General features: G+C 41.5%; 1 protein-coding gene across 1 annotated transcript; it reads right to left on the reverse strand.

Annotated features, from left to right (window-relative positions):
* Window positions 1-265: 265 nt before the first annotated feature.
* Window positions 266-17,261, reverse strand: LOC144523809 (protein-glutamine gamma-glutamyltransferase K-like). Its single transcript, XM_078259679.1, has 14 exons — window positions 17,156-17,261; window positions 11,306-11,589; window positions 11,009-11,200; window positions 7,551-7,802; window positions 6,064-6,182; window positions 5,847-5,954; window positions 4,285-4,462; window positions 4,040-4,178; window positions 3,753-3,945; window positions 3,312-3,465; window positions 2,875-3,159; window positions 1,835-1,995; window positions 1,607-1,743; window positions 266-1,503 (listed from the first exon to the last, which is right to left on the reverse strand). The coding sequence occupies exons 2-14, from the start codon at window positions 11,586-11,588 to the stop codon at window positions 1,344-1,346; spliced, it is 2,361 nt and encodes a 786-aa protein (XP_078115805.1). The 5' UTR covers window position 11,589; window positions 17,156-17,261; the 3' UTR covers window positions 266-1,343.
* Between the last annotated feature and the right edge of the window lie 2,411 nt (window positions 17,262-19,672).

Consider the following 19,672-nt stretch of genomic DNA (forward strand, 5'->3'; position numbering starts at 1 on the left):
GACATTTCTGTGTCTGGTCCAGCCTTTTCATCAAGGGTGAGTGAGTTTTGAATATCAAAGTTAAACTGGTAAACTCAAACATTAGCAGTATTAGTTAGTACTGACATTAGGCCTGCTGACTGGCTTTTGACAGGGGCTCTGTAGTTATCTTTACAGTACGTTCTTTACCGTAACTATTCGCAACTCCATTGAATCCAACCAAACATCAAACACAGAACACCAGAAATTCTTAATGTCACAATAATTCAGCAGACTGCAGAAAACATTTGGAATTATTTCATTGTTTTAATAATACAACAGCATTTAACATTTAGATATTAAATAACACAATACTTTCTGTCAACACATGGCGAAGCATACAAAATAAATCACATTTATACAAAACAAAACAATACAATACAATACAATACAAAACAGGATCTCAATGGAGAGAGAGTGGGACTACATTAACATGTCTTGAGTTGGTGCGCCTGAGTAGGTCACCTGGTAGAGCGTGCCACATGCAGAGGCTCAGTCCTCGCAGCAACAGCCGCAGGTTTGGTTCCGACTTGCGGCCCTTTCTGCATGTCATTTCCCTTCTCTCTCCCCTTTCTTGTCTAAGCTGTAACATTTTGGCCTAAAATGCCACAAAAAAAATTCTTTGAAAAAAAAAAAAAAATCTGTTGTGAGTTTGGTGTTTTGGAAAACAGACTTTCTAACATTCAGGGCCCTATTTTAACGATCTAAGCGCACACCGTGAAGCGCCCGACGCAGGTGCGTTTAGGGCTTGTCCAAATCCACTTTTGATAGTTTGACGGAAGAAAAAAGGGTCGGTGTGCTGGGCGCATGGTTCTAAAGGGTTGTACTTAGTGTCTTCATTAATCAGAGGTGTGTTTGGGCGTAACATGCAATAAACCAATCAGGTTTTGCACCGCAATTTTTATTTGTAATCTTTTGCATGTGTGTGTGCTGCTGCGCGTCCCTGTGTGTGTGTAACAATCATAGTGTGCACGCGTTGTGCATAAGCCAAGGCGCATTTTACTAATTCACTGTTAAAATAACAATGAAATGCTGCGCTATTGACTTTAGACCAGGTTTTTGTTGGTCAATGGTGCCATCACTTCCCGCTGCCTCAAGATAGCAATACTACCAGAATGCACCTGAACACACCTCCCTGTAAGACCAGCACGCCTATGGGCGCAGGACTGGTGCATTTGCTATTTTAACAACGCGGGTGCTGGACGGAAAAGTGACAACTGCGTCGGTCTTAAACTAGCAAAGACACTTGCGTCGGGCTTTGTGCCGCGCTGCGCCGGGTGCAGGATAGGACCCTAAGTGTCAAATGTGCCTTAGTTTTCAAATCGCTATAGAGTGCCATTACTTTTGTCCCCCACAGTGATGTCGGCCACCCCATGAACCTGTGTGAGCTGCTTGCAGTCCAATGAAGCCAGTAATTTCCTCGGCCCGGGCAGGGTGGGGACAAAGTGCTCAATCAGAGACACGGAGGCGCAACTGCCAATATCTCTGAGGACAGAAAATGACAGTGGCAATCACAAAAGAGAAAGATAGACAAGGTAGTTTAGACAAAAAATCTGAACACAAAATAAACAATGTTTTCCATCCTCACCCATAATTAATCTTTCGAGCAGTTAGGAGGCCCAGTCCTTCCACGTGGAATACCATGGCTTTCAGCACCTGTGGCAGTGGGTTAGTGAATGAAATCTCTACGGCCATCTTCTCCCCTACCACGGCCTTCCCGATCGGCTGTGCGAGAGAACAACAAAACCAGATCAGAATTCACATATTAATCTTCTTACCAGTAATATTTTCATATCTTATGAATTGTTTGACTTACCTTTATGATTAGGTCTGGGGTCCTGAGCCGGAAACTGAACTGAGTGGCCAGGACCTGCTGTGTTTCTTTGACCCTGCCTGACAGCGTCAGCATCAGGGCGGCCTGGTCTATCAGTTCATCCTTGTAGTCTTTGTACTCCAGGTTCCAATCCAAATACTTTACTGTAGACCAAACACATACGCAAAATGTGTTAGAAGTGTATTTCCATCTTTCTCACCTACCTCATTGCTTTTTTTTAAGCTGTATAATATTGTATCAAGTAAAATTGTGAAAGCAATAGTTTGGATATATTTGCTTTCTTGCTGCGAGTTAGATGAGAATACCGATACCTCTCTTATATCTGTCTGGTAAATGTAAAGCTACCACCTGCAGCAAGTTAGCTTAGCTTAGCACAAAGACTGCCAACAGGGGGAAACAGCTAGCCTGGCTCTGTCCAAAGGTAACCAAATCAGCCAACCTACGCCTCTAAGGCTCACAAATGAAAACGTGTTTCTTGTCCACCAAGGAAACACAATCGCAGGTGCACTTCTTTTCAATTATTTTTTATTGTGAGAAAACCCCTCTGTTGACACCTGTAAGTAGGGTTGGGCATCGAGAACTGATTCCTACTTGGAATCGTTTAAAAAGTTACGATTTGTTTCTTTATTTGAATCGTTTGGAGGATTTAGTTTCAAATCTGATCACGGGTTCTAAATTTAACATGAGCAAGTTTTGGTTTCCGTAGCGGCCAGGTGCTTGTTGTGTTGCAGCCGTGGAGCACAGTAAGTGGCGCTCTAGTGTGGCTTTATTTAACGTTGAAAAAGCGGTAAAACTGCAACCCATCAATGAATCAAAATAAAACGTTCCTCTTATTTCTGAAATAAGCATGTGACCCGTTTCAACTCCACCCCTCAAAGAATCAGAATTGAGAATCGATGAGAACCGGAATCAAAAGGAAGAATCGCAATTGGAATCAGAATTGTTAAAATCCAAACGATGCCCTACCCTACCTGTAAGAACTCTGGGTGCCAAACCCTCCCTGAGTAAGAAGCTCCACTCACCCTCATTGGGCAGCATGTCCACATCTGTCGTGTCCTTTCTGACTGTGGCCTTGTTGACACCGGTGTAGTACATGACTGCCACCTGGCTGTGCAGGGTGAGCCTGCGTTGCTCCGAGCTGCTGTTTCGCAACACGATGGTCAGCTCTGCATCTCTTCCCATTTCAGGCCCGTCACCATCCATGGTCACTTCTATAGTAACATCCTTTGCTGTGGGAGAGGAATATGCCTGTGCTTTGGAGCCATAGCTACAAGCTGTTTCCACAGCAATGCGTTCCTCCTCTGAATCTGGGAATGATTCGAAATGTCGAGTTAATTCAATAAACAATATGGCAAACGTTGATCAAAGATTTTCGACAGTGGTTTTGCATCCCATACTCGGAGTTCTTGTAATCTCCTTTAAATGAACATGTTAGCGTGTGCATTTTGTTCGGCGATACCTTCAGGGTATTTGTAAAGGTGTGTGATATCATTGCGTTCATCAGTGCCAACAGCCTTTGTGCTGATGAAGTGGCCCACGGACTGTTTCTCACTGAAGATTTGACTGAAGGTCCCATCTATGTTTCTCTGCCAGTATATCTTATCACTGTTCACCTGAAAGTGCGCAGAAAGATGGAACAAGAGAGAGAGGGAGTCAATAAAGATCTGATCAGATGGGAAGGTCATGCATCGATTGATGTATGCCAAATGGCTCATAATTAATACACAGAGCACATATAATGTGTCAACACAAAACACCTGAAAGATCAGTTGCTCACTCCTGTAGGTCAAGTATGTGAGGAAAAACTGTATTTTAGAGGGTTTTCCTCCCGCATAAATTCTGACCATTCTTTACAAGCCCTACAACTGTGCTCTTAAGGTAAACTATATATTCCACAAACCTCGGCGAACACAAACGGAGCGTCATGTTTGAGGTAGACCTGACCATTGCGCACAGCAGCGAGAGAAGCAGGGCCACAGCGGTAGTTGCCCTGGCTGGTCTCCTGAGGCGTGGCATCGACAGCTTGCCAGCCACCATATCCTGGAGGCAAGTCTGGACGAGCCATCCAGCAGTCGTTCCACACATGGAAGTTCCTTCAGGGAAAGACTCGAAAGTCAGGCTTCATAAACTAGAGAGCGAAAACATGCCACGATGAGGCTGCATAGGATGGATGGTGACAGGACATACCAGATAGAGTCGGCATTGAGGTAATCTATAGGCTCCAGGTTCTCGTCCAGGTATACATCTGTTGTCAAGGAGACGTCTGTGTCGTGAGCTGAACTGAAGTTGGTCACAGTTCGACTGGGAATGCCTAAACACCGTAAAACTGAAAAGAGCATGGAGTGATAAGGCACCAGTTGTCAATATCTCTGTGACATTTACACATATACTGCACAAGCATGTTATGTAAACACGTGAAAAAATCTGCTAACCTGTAGTGACTACGCAAGCAAAGACCCAGCACTGGCCATACTTAACAGGGCTCCCGCTGTTTTTATGGTACTGCTTCAAGATTTCCACACTCCCACTCCAAGCTGTTGGACTAGTTCCAGCTGAATAGTCTCCTGACCAGTTTCCTACCAGGACGCCACTGTCATCAGGTGAATTGATCTGGATAAAAGAAGAACGTGTTGTTTTTTTTATACTTCTGAGTTTGAAGCTATAAACTGTAAACTGTAGTATACATAAAAGAGAACCCCATCCCTGGCTAAACAAGACTATGCTTTCTTCTCTGACAGGAACATGAACAAAGTAACAGTTTAAATAAACATACACACACATATATATATATATATATATATATATATCATAATAATATATACATATATCACTCTTGATTACATTCAATAAAGCAGATGAAACAATGATTATTATTAAAATGCCCCCCCTCCTCCCCAATGTTGAACCCAAAGTTACGCTCTTGGGGTGGATACACATCTTTTTTTTTTTAACTTGTATTAACATTGTGAGATAGGGCATTTGTGCTGCATTCAGTGATGTCAGAACAATCAGGAAAATTAGGCCCCGTGAAGGCCCCGTCAAGGCAGAATGTTAGCTAGGGCATGGTCAAGGTCTGACTCTCTGTCCTTCTAGTAGGGTAGGGCATCGTTTGGATTTTAACAATTCTGATTCCAATTGCGATTCTTCCTTTTGATTCCGGTTCTCATCGATTCTCTATTTCAGTTCTGCTTATTTCACAAATAAGAGGAACGTTTTATTTAGATTCAATAATGGGTTGCAGTTTTACCTGGCCACTACGGAAACCACTTGCTCATGTTAAATTTGGAACCCGTGATCAGATTTGAAACCAAATCCTCCAAATGATCATAAAGAAACAATTTTTGAAACGATTCCAAGTAGGAATCCTATGTATAGCAACCCGTTGATGCCGCTGTCGCTCCTGTTTTAAAAGATTTCAAAGGCAAGTTTTCTCTGAAAACGGAACAGAAACTTGCCCTGGAACAATTCCTACAAAAGAAGGATGTGTTTGCCTTACTACCAACCTCTGCAAAATACGTCACCCGGATCGTTGTTCTGATTGGTTGAAGGACTATCCAATTGCGTACAGAATCATTTGAACTATGCCCGTTGATCATGCCTCTTGTGCAGTAGAAAATACAGAGCAGACTCCCCAGACTGATGTTCAATCTTAAAAGATTGAGCTTGGTCTGGTGATAGCCAGACTAGGAACAATGCATATCTGTACAAAATGTAATGGCAACCGGGCCAGTAGTTGTTGACATTATGGCAGTAGAGCATCGCAAAGACTTTCTGTCTAAATGTACCATTTTGCACTAGTGCTCAAAAAGGAGACAAATCCATCAGCTAGACTCTACAAGTATCCTGCTGAGCCACTGCTGAGATGTGTGGAAAGTGTTATCATGGCCACAGGTGATGTGACATGGTACTAAGCAGGATGGTCCCTGTATACTAACACATTATGAAGAGATTAAAGTAGGTAGATCAGGTAAAGAAATAGTAAGTGCAGTCTCACCATGGCTGAGATGACTCTCACCACATTAACCGGGTCTCCCCAACCAGATGGGGGAGTTCCACTCTTTTCCAGGACAAAGATACAAGCAGCAAGAATCCCATCATCAAACTGAAACCAAAACAGAGAAAACACAGGGAGGATGGCGAGAGCCAGTCAGTTTTTTTTTTTACTGCTCAGTCTATTCACCAAACACTGAAAGATCACACAAACCACCCACCTGTCCATAGTTCCATGTCCGCTCTCCAATTTGATTCTCTGTACCGTAGTAGACTCGTCCGATATCATTCAGGACATATTCCTGCCTTTCGACCTCAGAATCCATGAACACTGCGTCATCTGACAGAGAACAAGTAAGAACATTTTTTTTTAAATCCCGGAAAATAACAACTTTTCATTTTGAATATTGAACTTTTATGTGAATTTTGCAAAAAGCTGCAGTAGACGTATGTCTTTTTTTTAAGACTTTCTAAAATTGTTGGTTTTAGAAATGTTAGTGAACACTGTTGTGGACATGTCAAGATGAAAAGCTTGTAAGAGGGACTATACAAGAGAAAGTTGAAATTGTCCTATCAACTATTTCAGAGGGTATGGTATAAATATGGGAATATCACTTTTTGTTCCTTTGTGGGTTTTTTTTTTAAAGAAATAGTTAGACATTTTTAAACATACGCTTGACATGAGAAGAATAATACCACTGCCTGTCTGTTAAATATAAGGCTACAGCCAGCAGCCACTTAGCTTAGCTTAAAGGTCCAATGTGTGGGAATATCTCCCATCTAGCGTTGAGATCATATATCAATCAACTCTCTCGCACCACGCAGTTCAAAGTAGGTATTACAGCTACGGTAGCCTTCACGCTTCACAAAGCCGGTCTCTTGCTCTTTTCAATATCATTTTTCTTTTTCTGGGTCGAAGAAGAAGACTCCTGTTCCTGAAATTCAGATTTTGAATACGTGTGGTCTTCCATGTTCTTCAAACTTGCTGGGGCCGGGAAGCTACGATACCCATTAGCAGCATTAGCAGCACCTGTGAGTTTATCATGTGACAGCGAAAATGCGAAAGGCGGAGCAGTATGTCCTGTATGTCCCTTACTGGCTAACGTATTTCAAGATGGAGCATGAATATGGAGCGTCTACCCCAGTTCATGCAAATGTAAAATTTCAAGCCAAAAGGAATACTTGGAATTGATGGTGGTGGTAAATATTCATGAAAAAGGACAAGTTTGTGAACGGGCAACGCAGATTTTTGATAATGAACAACTAAACACTTTACACACTGGACCTTTAAAGACTGAAAACAGGGAAACAGCTAGCCTTACTAAAACATATTATATATCTTTACTACAGGGCTATTTGACTGTATTGTAAGATGTTTCTGTTATTTTGACCACCCTTTGTATGGACTATATTGTTGCTGTTAGGCAGAAACCTTGTATCTTCATATTTAATAAGTTACATTTTCTTTCATGAATCGATACTCTCAGTGACCCTTTATGTCTGTTTTTGGGTTTTACAAATTTTTAAACAGTGACAAGATGATTTCATCTGACTTCGACTGAGGTAAATCGCTCAAAACAATGTTTTCCAATTAGCCTTTTTTCATTTTCTGAAAAACAACACTTTTGGACATATAAGGTTTTCACCTGACAGCAACAATATCTACCTTATATGTGTCTTAGATGCTTTTTTGTTATCCCGTGTTTACCTTCACACCAGGGGTTGAACAACAGGTAGATGTCATTGGCCGGGTCATGGTTGGAAACAGCCTGGCCGTTTGCGCAATGTGTTTCCACTGTGAGTTGATATCGGCCAATGGGCGCCGTGGGGGGAGAATTCACTGAGAGCATTATCCTTTTGTCATCCTGTGTCACAACAGCAGCCTCCCAACAACCGTCCTCCAACTCCTCCACCAAAGGGATGGTTACAAAGGTTCCCTTTGACACTGATGGCAGTGGACCTGAGAAAGTAAGAGGAGACATGTGAAGGAGTATAGCATGTGGAAACTTTTGCTCTTACCATGCCCTCATTTGGCCTCCATCAATCTAAGCCACACCTACATTCCTACTTTGTGGAGTGGAGACGCACATACACCAGACACACACACACACACACACACACACACACAGCATGTCATGACAGATTTTGATCTCAGTGTAGCTGTACTAGAAAATCAATCTTTGGCAGCAGTTTGCTGTTCGTTAGTTATGTCATGAACATTGCTGTAACTGTAGAAATTGCTGTGTTCTGCATCATGGGTTTAAAGAGCGAAACCAAAATCTTGCTCAGTGTTTTATATTACATTTTTTTTACAATCACTTTGCTACTAATTTCAGAACCTTGACGTCATTTTTCAAAACTCTAGACACAAAACTCAAAACGGTCATCACTTGTAACACAGGCTTTCCAATGTTCAAAACATTGCATTGTGCATTCATATCTTTAAATAAATCTTGCACTTGCACAATCATTGGTTCAAAAAACTAATTTATTATAAAATACCATTGAAACGTTACTTAGACCACCCACACACAAGCTACCCATAGTTTGACTGTTATTGTTCGTACAATCATTAAATATTATAGTAGAAAATAGGTGATACATGTTTCATTATGGTACTACATATAAATTTATCCCTGTAAAAGTACTGCAGTAGTAGAGAGAATACTACAGACCAATGTGGTACAAGTATATATAATTGTAATTGTAATATATATATATATATATATATATATATATATATATATATATATATATATATATATATATTTACTGTATTTAACCTTTATTTACAGTATCCAGGTAAGTCGATTGAGAACAAATTCTCATTTGCAACGACGACCTGTCACATTCACACAGTTCCACATTCATACCTGGAAGCTGCCCAGTACAACCCCAGTCTGATCTGCTGGCCACTGAGCAGTATATATATATATATATATATATATATATATATATATATATATATATATATATATATATATATATATACTGTACTTTATATATAAAGTATATATACATTATATATCTCAATCATCAGTAACGAGTTGGCAGAATTAGACAAGCAATTCCAAGGGCCTGCATGCATACAGTGCAGTACTGTCAATACAGTAAATAGTCTTAAAGGTGGTACATGGGAGCATAGAAACAGTGTCTGATACAGTAAACAGTAGTACATTGCAGTAAAGAATGATGATGAAATATTACATCCACAGATCATGTAGTCTAATTGGTTCATGCTCCACACTAATTGGCGACAATGAATCTCGGTATCTATCTCATTATCTAAGAAACAATACCGTCTACTCCCAAGCAGGATGCATCCTTTTCTTTCTACTGACTCCAGGGCCTTTACCCCACTGAGAAACACCTTTACATTTTCAGTCCTGCAACAGGTAAGACTCTTAGAAAAGCAATTGTCAGTGTTCAATCTGCCCCACATTATCATTCTGTCAGGTGTTATGAGAAGTGCAGGCACTCTGAGCCGTTAGGGAGGCTTCAGACTTTGAAACGCAGCTCAAAGCACACAGTCAAAGCTTTTAACTGTCATTGACTTTCACTTGAATATTGAATAACTACACCTGTGTTGTTATGCCATGGGGGTTTGCGTCTCAGAATACAGTGTTTGGACTGAATACAGAGTTCTGTGAGCTCGGTTAAAAATATCAGCAGAGAAATGGCCCTTTTCATTTAAAAATGAAAGCCACCATTTGCAGAGTGGTGGCAGCGTTTTCAAAAGACTAAAAACTGTCATCGTGTGCAGCTTCTATTGTCCTGCTTGTTGCTGGTATTAAAACTATTGGGTTATTCATGATCAGTGTTGTACTTTTTTGTCATAATGTCACATTGTGGACTTAATAGGTTAAAACCCTACTTGAAATATAGAATATAATTTGAAAACAAATTCTGCCATTATTTTGGTTACTTTATTTGCAAAATAGCAACCATTCATAAGCCATACATGTTTCTCTAGTGTCATGCACTAAATAGGGTCATAAGGGTAAAAAAAAAAAAATTCTGATATACACTCACCTAAATGATTATTAGGAACACCTGTTCAATTTCACGTTAATGAAATTATCTAATCAATCAATCACATGGCAGCTGCTTCAATGCATTTAGGGGTGTGGTCCTGGTCAGGACAATCTCCTGAACTCCAAACTGAATGTCAGAATGGGAAAGAAAGGTGATCTAAGCAACTTTGAGCGTGGCATGGTTGTTGGTGCAGAATGAGAACATGGATCCGTCATGCCTTGTTACCACTGGGCAGGCTGGTGGTGGTGGTGGTGTAATGGTGTGGGGGATCCCTTTCGACTTCAGAACTGCCTTAATTCTTTGTGTCATTGATTTAACAAGGTGCTGGAAGCATTCTTTAGAAATGTTGGCCCATACTGATAGGATAGGGTCAAACACGGTATTAGTATGGGGTTCCTAATAATCCTTTAGGTGAGTGTATATACACAGTCCTTCTGTAAAAGAGACATTGTAATTATTCTCTTCAAGCTTCACTTGTTATCACATACAGCAATAATTGTAGGATCCTCTCTGCCTTACAGTGAATTGTCAGCAGACTGGAGTTTTAGTTAAAACAAGACTAAGGACTCAGCGTACATACAGCTCTATCCCTAGAGCATAGCAACCAGAACTGTTACCATAGCAATAGTAACTGTCTTGAAAATATCTCTCTCTCTCTCTCTCTCTCTCTCTCTCTCTCTCTCTCTCTCTCAATAAGTCTTTCTATCTCACGCATGAATGCAACACAATCTAAATAGCTCCACACACACAAGCAGCTGAATTAACAGTTTAAAACTTCTGGTACATCTTTTTTTTTCCTCCCACAGCCCTCGGCCCATCACCTTCCTGTCCCCTGCCCCGATAGAGGGAGGTCTTCATTATCATGTGCAGCTCTGCACAGCGTTTCACCGAGAATCCAGGTTCACACTTGGCCTCAGAGGCGAGACATGTGGGTCATTACTTTTCACGTGCATTGATGTTGCCTATGGAATCCTAGTTGTTTTGAAAGTCTTTATTTTATAATGTTATTCTGGTTTCTATTTAGAACCATAACACATGGCAACACTTTGTGGGTTGTGTAGAGGTGAAATACAGTGTATCAATTCCCTTTCAGGAAGCACTACACTGCTTCTGTCAAGGACTCGGACTAACCTGTGTTAAGTTGTAGGTGAAGTTTGTCAGTGCTGGGGTTAAAGGGTCGAGACAGGGTAATCCACATCTGGAAATTTTGTCCTCTGCGAATAACAAAGTCATCCCTTTGGTAGAGGTTTGTGTGGTGCTCTGTGCGGTTCCCCCCTGATTTGCTTTTCATCAGGTCTATTGATCGCACTTTAAGGAGGAGTTCTGCGAAAACAAAAACAAATATATGAGGGTGAAGTCTTTCTCGCGGCCGGCATTGACTTTGGTTGATAAATAACACAATTGTGAGCTCTCTGAGCTGCTAGTTACCATCAAGCTCGCTGTCACCAGTCTCAGGCTTCTCGCCATTTTTCTCGTCCTCCTTATCATCAGTCCCCGTGACCAAGGTGTTCGTAATGTCATCCTCATTTGGTTTGGGACAGCAGCACGGGCAAACCTTACGCAGCCACCTCCGACATGTATTTTCTTTCACAGAATTGCTTTCCTCTGGCACTTCCTTCTCTTCCTCTGTGTCTTCCCCAAATCCGAGAGTGACAGCTGGAAACCGACCCACCCCAGATGTGCCTCTGATTGGTCGCGTTGTGACAGGCATCCTGAGAAAAAAAAGGTAAAACGCAATGACACGGTAATTGGTGCTTTGCATTGGACACAACACAATAGTCCTTACCAAATCATATGCGAGTACATTGTCCATTTTTAACACTCACAAGATTACCTCCTTTGCAATCGTCATTCCAAAAAAACAACCGTTTTTTGTACTCGTTGGCAAAAGATAACGAGCTTGTTGCTCCACGGATGGCCCGAGATAAACAATGAAAGATGCTTCATCCATTTTTATGTAAAGTTTACCGCATGACCAAAAATAATGTGTTCAATTATTGTTTACTGGCTGTTTGATTACAAACAGGTGACACTTGATGATTCATTAATAATAAATTATTATTCATTATGTGTTTATATGTTGAAAATGTCTTTATTAGGAGTAACCCCTTGAGATGCAGCATCTCGTTTTCGAGGGGGTCCTTAACGATAAATAAATATACAGTACAATCATAATTAAACACAACAGTTAACAAAATGAAAACAGACCAAAAAAGTCAGTCATAATCAAGTTTGAGGTAGAGCAATAACGAAACTGGATATTAATAATAATATTAGAAGAAGTATTATCATGGTGTTGTAGAGGATTATGGACAGGTACAGTTGGTACTGTAATAGGAAAAAAGGGGCATTTTTAAAGGAGTGGAGAGATAGACTGGATTGAATGTACAGGTAGATTATTCCAGTCTGAGTATATTATATATGTTGGGAATCATCAGATATAGAGACATAGATAATCTATGTTTTTATAACTGAAGGGAAGAATATATATATATGTGTATATGTGTGTGTGTGTGTGTATATATGTATATGTGTGTGATATATATATATATATATATATATATATATATATAGTGTCACATTAATATCCCTTCTTTCTTCTGTTCATTTAGAGCTTTAAGGTATTGATACAGTCAAATACATATAACTGAAATTACTGTACTGATATTTTGCTGATGTAACCGATTACAAAGAGAATGTAATCATGTCTTTGCATGAAAAAGCTTTTTCTTGCAGTAAGAATATCACATGATTACTAATTTGATTCACTAATATTGCTGCTAAACAGAGAACAAATCATGCGACTTTCATTTTTCATTTCATTATCTTCATTATTCTATGGAGGTCAGCATGTGCTCTGATTCACAACTGTGCTATAATAATAATAATAATAATAATAAACACTAATTTATACTTTATAAATCCTGCACGAATCGTTTTCATTTCAATTCATCGTTGTTATTATACACAGGCCTGAATTACACACACATGCTCAGTACTTATGCATGCATTAAGGGAGAGATGTCAGAGTGAGGGGGCTGCAGCTGTCAATGGACAGGCTGCCCCGTGCAGTTGGGGGTTGGGGGCCTTGCTCAAGAGCACATTGGCAGTGCCCAGGAGACGAACTGGCACCTCTCCAGCTACCAGTCCACCACCATACTTTGGTCCGTATGGGGACTTGAATCAGCGACTCCCTGGTTCCCAACCCAACTCCCTACAGACTGAGCTGCTACCACCCCCCCTTTGGAACCAATTTCACTGTTTTTTATATAAAGATCAAAACACAATGCTTTAGAGTCACAATTATATGAGAGCCAAGGAACTGAAGAAAAATGCATGAACTTAAATCCATCTGATTTCATGCTAATTTTCCCCCTCTACTTATTTCGTCTATCATTCACTCTAATTTGACTGGCATCTTTCTGGCAATTCCAGCTTCCAAGAATCTCTACAATACCGCTGAAGGCACACACTCACTACATTCCTTGGCAACAGTGACATTTATGTGGTGACCAAACAGGCTCAGATAAGGCCATGCAAGGCAGACAATCAGTTCACTCCTTATTCACATGCCAATGAAGTGGAGACAACGAGTACAATGAATCTGAGACAGACACTAGTAGGTGAGAAAACGCTTCCTCCTACCAGTTTAGGATTGTGAGTCATACATTTACTCCTAAGTGACAGAGGAGGCTAATCAGCTTAAGAAAACAATTTGCATAAAGAACACATAACCTGATAAACATGCTAACTAATACTGTATGTCTACTCCAAGGTGCTGGAAAGGAGGGTTCGGTCGATAGTCGAACCTCAGGTTGAAGAGGAACAATGCGGATTCCGTCCTGGTCGTGGAACAACGGACCAGATCTTTACTCTCGCAAGGATCCTGGAGGGAGCCTGGGAGTATGCCCAACCAGTCTACATGTGTTTTGTGGATCTGGAGAAGGCGTATGACCGGGTGCCCCGGGAGATACTGTGGGAGGTGCTGCAGGAGTACGGGGTGAGGGGGTCCCTTCTCAGGGCCATCCAATCTCTGTATGACCAAAGCGAGAGCTGTGTCCGGGTTCTCGGCAGTAAGTCGGACTCGTTTCAGGTGAGAGTTGGCCTCCGCCAGGGCTGCGCTTTGTCACCAATCCTGTTTGTAGTATATATGGACAGGATATTGAGGCGTAGTCGGGGTGGAGAGGGGTTGCAGTTCGGTGGGCTGGGGATCTCATCGCTGCTTTTTGCAGATGATGTGGTCCTGATGGCATCATCGGCCTGCGACCTTCAGACCTCACTGGATCGGTTCGCAGCCGAGTGTGAAGTGGCTGGGATGAGGATCAGCACCTCTAAATCGGAGGCCATGGTTCTCAGCAGGAAACTCGATGGAGTGCCTTCTCCAGGTAGGGAATGAGTCCTTACCCCAAGTGAAGGAGTTCAAGTACCTTGGGGGTCTTGTTCGTGAGTGAGGGGACAATGGAGCGGGAGATTGGTCGGAGAATCGGCACAGCAGGTGCGGTATTACATTCAATTTATCGCACCGTTGTGATGAAAAAGGGAGCTGAGCCAGAAGGCAAAAGCTCTCAATCTACCGGTCAGTTTTTGTTCCTACCCTCACCTATGGTCATGAAGGCTGGGTCATGACCGAAAGAACAAGATCCAGGGTACAAGCGGCCAAAATGGGTTTCCTCAGGAGGGTGGCTGGCGTCTCCCTTAGAGATAGGGTGAGAAGCTCAGTTATCCGTGAGGAGCTCGGAGTAGAGCCGCTGCTCCTTCAGCGCCGAAAAGGAGCCAGTTGAGGTGGTTCGGGCATCTGGTAAGGATGCCCCCTGGGCGCCTCCCTAGGGAGGTGTTCCAGGCACGTCCAGCTGGGAGGAGGCCTCGGGGAAGACCCAGGACTAGGTGGAGGGATTATATCTCTAACCTGGCCTGGGAACGCTCGGGATGCCCCCAGTCGGAGCTGGTTAATGTGGCCCGGGAAAGGGAAGTTTGGGGTCCCCTGCTGGAGCTGCTACCCCCGCGACCTGACCCCGGATAAGCGGATGAAGATGGATGGATGGATGGATAATACTGTATGTGCATTAGGGCGATAGCTTTTAGGTAGATTTTTCTCTCACAGAATAGGGAATAATAACGCACTTCACATTGTTTTAATAGCTTAGCAGCTAAAATTTTCAGTCAATAAAATACAGTATATTTATTCCCAAATTGCTTTCAATGAACCAGATGAAACAGTGACCATATGTATTGTAGTGACATAGAGATGGAAGACTAGAGGCCATGCTGGCTTTTGTGAGGCTGTGCTAACCACTAGGCTCAGCAGAGGGTTTTAGCAGGGCATTTACTATGTTCACTATCTTAGTTTAGCGCATTAGCGTGCTAACATTTGTTAATCAGCAGTAAGCATGAAGTAAAGCTGAGGCTGATGGGAATTCCATTACTTTTGCAGGTAATTGGTGATAAACTGAAACATTGAAGTCATTTAACTTTGGACGTGATGAGAGCAATAGGGATCACAAAAGTGACAACAATTCACTTTGAGGGGGACATGAATATGTGTACACGTCATTCAATAAATTGTGGCGCTAGAAAAAAAAGTCAATGGATCGCCAAAGTCAGCAGGATTCATCCTCTGGGAACCATGAATGTCTGTACACAGTTTCATTGCAATCCATTAAGTAGTTGAGATTTGTCAATCTGGACCAAAGTGGCAGGCCAACTGTCTGACGTTCCATCCCATGCTTCTAGCATGTATGTTTAACCAGATCTAGCTCTGTTTTAGCCTTGTCACTAATGTATTTTCAACCCCACAATGATTGTAACTTGGAAGCCTCAGTAGGTTGTGAAAGTTTACTGCAGGGTGGGCCCTCACAAGGGACTTATAAGTCAAAATGCAATCCACCACAGCACCTGCATCAGTGCCAATAAAAATAGGGACGGTAGAGGAAAAAGATTGCATGGAACTGTGCTCCATATGGTTGAGATTACAATCTGCTAACATGGCATCTTAGATCCAAAAAGGTCGGCACACCCACCCACATACACAACAAAACATTTACTTACTAATGTATCCAATAATATGTTAGACATAATGTTTTCACTGCACTGTAAACTAACACAGTGAGATAAGGGGGTACAGTAACGATTAACAAACTGCACAGCAGTGACAGCAGCGACATATTAGATGCCCGACAGCTGAACCTGCTATGATATGAGATTCTCATCGCTTCATCATCCGCTGTGTTGAAGAAGAGGTCACTGAACAAACTGTTATCTATCACGGATTCTGTATGTGTGCTGTGTGTCTAATATTTTGCTGCCGCAACACTGGAATTTCCCTTCTTTTTTTTTCTATCTATCTATCTATCTATCTATCTTTCTTTCTTTCTTTCTTCTCACTACTCAGTGCAAACTTTCTCTGGCTCCCTCCGGAACAGGGCACATGTCTGGGTGCCCAACATGCTGTATGAGCCCATGTATGTGCAACTGAATCATGCATACAGCTCTAGAAAAGCTCGTCAAATAAAGTGGGTTCAAGTTCCCATGATATTAGCAGCAAATATAGAATACTATTCATCCAAGTTTGGATATTTTCCTCTGAGAGGGTGGTGATCCAGTAAGCATCCCTCGGCTACACTCATGACCCGTTGCCTTGGGTCTAACTCATTTTGAACTACAATGTGGGATCTTAACTGATGACTTCAGAATTAAAGCATTCACATGGTTCAATTCAACACACAAACGCTTACTTTGTATTTGTGTTTATTCCTGAGCCAAGTCCTGTAAATGTTTGTCCCTTTTACATCGTATGACAATATTGCTTTATTATTCTGGCTTGCTACACTCAATGAGATATTAATGTGGCAGCTGTTGGCCAACTCTATGTTGCTGGGAGCCAAATATGATATTTTACATTTTTTGAGGAAACGGTCCAGTCAAATAGAGGCATGTAAAACAAATAAATCAATATTTTATGGCTGTCTCATGCAGTTGTGAGTGAAGAATGTAAATCCATTCAGGAAACAGATCCACATTAAAAACCATGCATGAAAGGACACCCAGCAAACTCTTGGGACTATTATTTGCATAATCCTGGCATGACAGCAGAGTCAGGATGTCTCCTTTTCCTATAATAATATCAGGTGAAGTACTTCACCATGAAATCCGAGGGGCACTCTGCTCAGGAGACAAGTTTGAACGTGAATAAACTTGTTAACAACATAAAGTAAAAAATCAAAGGCCTAACTATTAGGCTGTATATAGACAGAGCTACATGTGAAACTGGTTCAAACTCACTCAGTTGAACAGCAGATAAAATGAGACGATGCAGACTGGAGGAAGAACTCTTCTGTTTGCTGTGTCTTCGTGTTTCACAACTTTTAGTTCAGACCTCCTTTAAATACTTGGGAGCTAAGACAGTGCCACGCCTTCCAGCTGCACAGACAGCAGTCAGGTCAGATATTTATCCAAAAGCAACAACTGAAATCATTCTGGCAGGGAGCCAAGCAAACATTTTGAATGTTACATTTAACCATATTAACCAAAAAAAAGGGTGATATCTCTTTGATTATAGCAACTATTTATTAATGCCTTTATGATTACACTATAATTACCATTAAACTTATAAGATGTAAAACATATAAGGTTGTGTTAGAAAAGAAATTATGGCTTGTTAACCATTATTATTATTATTATTATTATTGTCCCAGCCCTGTCCTGAATTAATTAATTTATTGACTCATTCATTACCTGTATATCGGACAATCCTCAGAAAGAACAGCTTTCAAAGTAACTCTCACAACGAATCTGGGTAAGTAAATCTGGAGTGAGTCAAGATCACTTATTGTTGAAAAATACAATCAGGTACATATACAGTAGAAGGAACTGGTGTTACATTAAGACTTACAGTACCATAGAATAATTAAATTAGAGGTGTAAGCTACTAATAACAAAATTATGACTCCACTCTATTCAAATGTCCCAGGGAGTGATGGCATTCAGCCAGCTTGCACAATACCAGGACTGAAGCAGCTGGAATTCAACCATCACTGATTTCTTTTCTTCTTTAGGGAGTAGGTTCCCATTTACTGTTGTGTCAAGTCTATATGACGTGACTTAGTTGACTGAGTTATCCACACTGACTGGTTTTCACTGAGTTCCTCAACTGTGTGATAGGCCAACTCTTAACAAAAGCAGCCTGATGTTATTGCATCATTCAGAGGGAAACTGAGCATCAAGTCAAGTGTCAAGTCGAGTATCACACAAATATGTGTCTGATGCCATTGGAAACAGAAACAACAACAAAGGCAGGAACATCTTTACAGAGACCTTACCTATAAAATCTTAGCATGATTATTTGACTGTAAAAGCACAGATCGGATTTTAGCTAGTCTCGCTTTGCCAGACCTTCCTTCACAGAGCCGTGGAGGAGGGTCTGGCTAGTCCACACAGCATTCCGGGATGGGAGAAAAACCTGATCTGGTTTATTGGCATTTCTTTAAACCAATCACAATAATATTGGGCGGGGCTGCCGCTGCAAAATAGCCTTGGGCACAAGGGCGTAAATCCCAGGGGGTCGGGGGGGGCAGGACCCCCCCCCCCCCCCAGAAATATCATTAAAACAATGCTGTGTATTGTAAATAACATAATGATGTATACTTAAAATATCTGTGTAAGTAGTAAAACAATACAAACCCCAAAAAATGCTTTTTAAATTTAGAAACATTTTGAGTCCCCCCCTCCCTTGCCTCACAGTGGTTTGGTCCACTGCCTGCTGCAAGTTAGGACAAAGAATTTCTAATAAGGGAAGAAGTTCCACTCTCTCGTTACTTCCGGCTTCTGAACTGGTTGCAGTTCCACCAGAGTTCGATATAGGGGGCGCTCACAGGCCAGCGCAGAATGAATGGGATTCTATGGAGCTATACCCCTCAAAATCCACTTTTCTCAGGATATAATTTTTTGTCTAGTAATTTGAATGTTGCATTCCAAAGGGGAGGCTAAGAAAATACACACTGCTGGGTGTTAGATTTTTTTAAAGTGGCTTTTTTGTTCTAAAAAGCCTTTTAAAATGTCAATGACGTCATACACATATACGGCCAGAGATACTGCTTTACGGCAAGCTCTGAGTCGCTTCCTTTGTTCTCTCGAGGCATCAACAACACAGCTGACAGGTTAGACTCTCTCTGTTAATACAACACAGCTGACAGGTTAAACTCTCCCTGTTAATACAACACAGCTGACAGGTTAGACTCTCTCTGTTAATACAACACAGCTGACAGGTTAGACTCTCTCTGTTAATACAACACGGCTGACAGGTTAGACTCTCTCTGTTAATACAACACGGCTGACAGGTTAGACTCTCTGTTAATACAACACGGCTGACAGGTTAGACTCTCTCTGTTAATACAACACAGCTGACAGGTTAGACTCTCTCTGTTAATACAACACAGCTGACAGGTTAGACTCTCTGTTAATACAACACGGCTGACAGGTTAGACTCTCTCTGTTAATACAACACAGCTGACAGGTTAGACTCTCTCTGTTAATACAACACAGCTGACAGGTTAAACTCTCCCTGTTAATACAACACAGCTGACAGGTTAGACTCTCTCTGTTAATACAACACAGCTGACAGGTTAGACTCTCCCTGTTAATACAACACAGCTGACAGGTTAGACTCTCCCTGTTAATACAACACAGCTGACAGGTTAGACTCTCCCTGTTAATACAACACAGCTGACAGGTTAGACTCTCTCTGTTAATACAACACAGCTGACAGGTTAGACTCTCCCTGTTAATACAACACAGCTGACA

Source organism: Sander vitreus, chromosome 9 (genome assembly GCF_031162955.1).
Source record: "Sander vitreus isolate 19-12246 chromosome 9, sanVit1, whole genome shotgun sequence".
NCBI lineage: Eukaryota > Metazoa > Chordata > Actinopteri > Perciformes > Percidae > Sander > Sander vitreus.

Coding starts and splice junctions, on each gene's coding strand:
- LOC144523809 (XM_078259679.1), bottom strand. CDS start 11,588: ATGCCTGTCACAACGCGACCAATCAGAGGCACATCTGGGGTGGGTCGG. Junction 3,946..4,039: donor CTCAATGCCGACTCTATCTG/GTATGTCCTGTC, acceptor CTTTCCCTGAAG/GAACTTCCATGTGTGGAACG. Junction 1,996..2,874: donor GGACATGCTGCCCAATGAGG/GTGAGTGGAGCT, acceptor TTTGGTCTACAG/TAAAGTATTTGGATTGGAAC.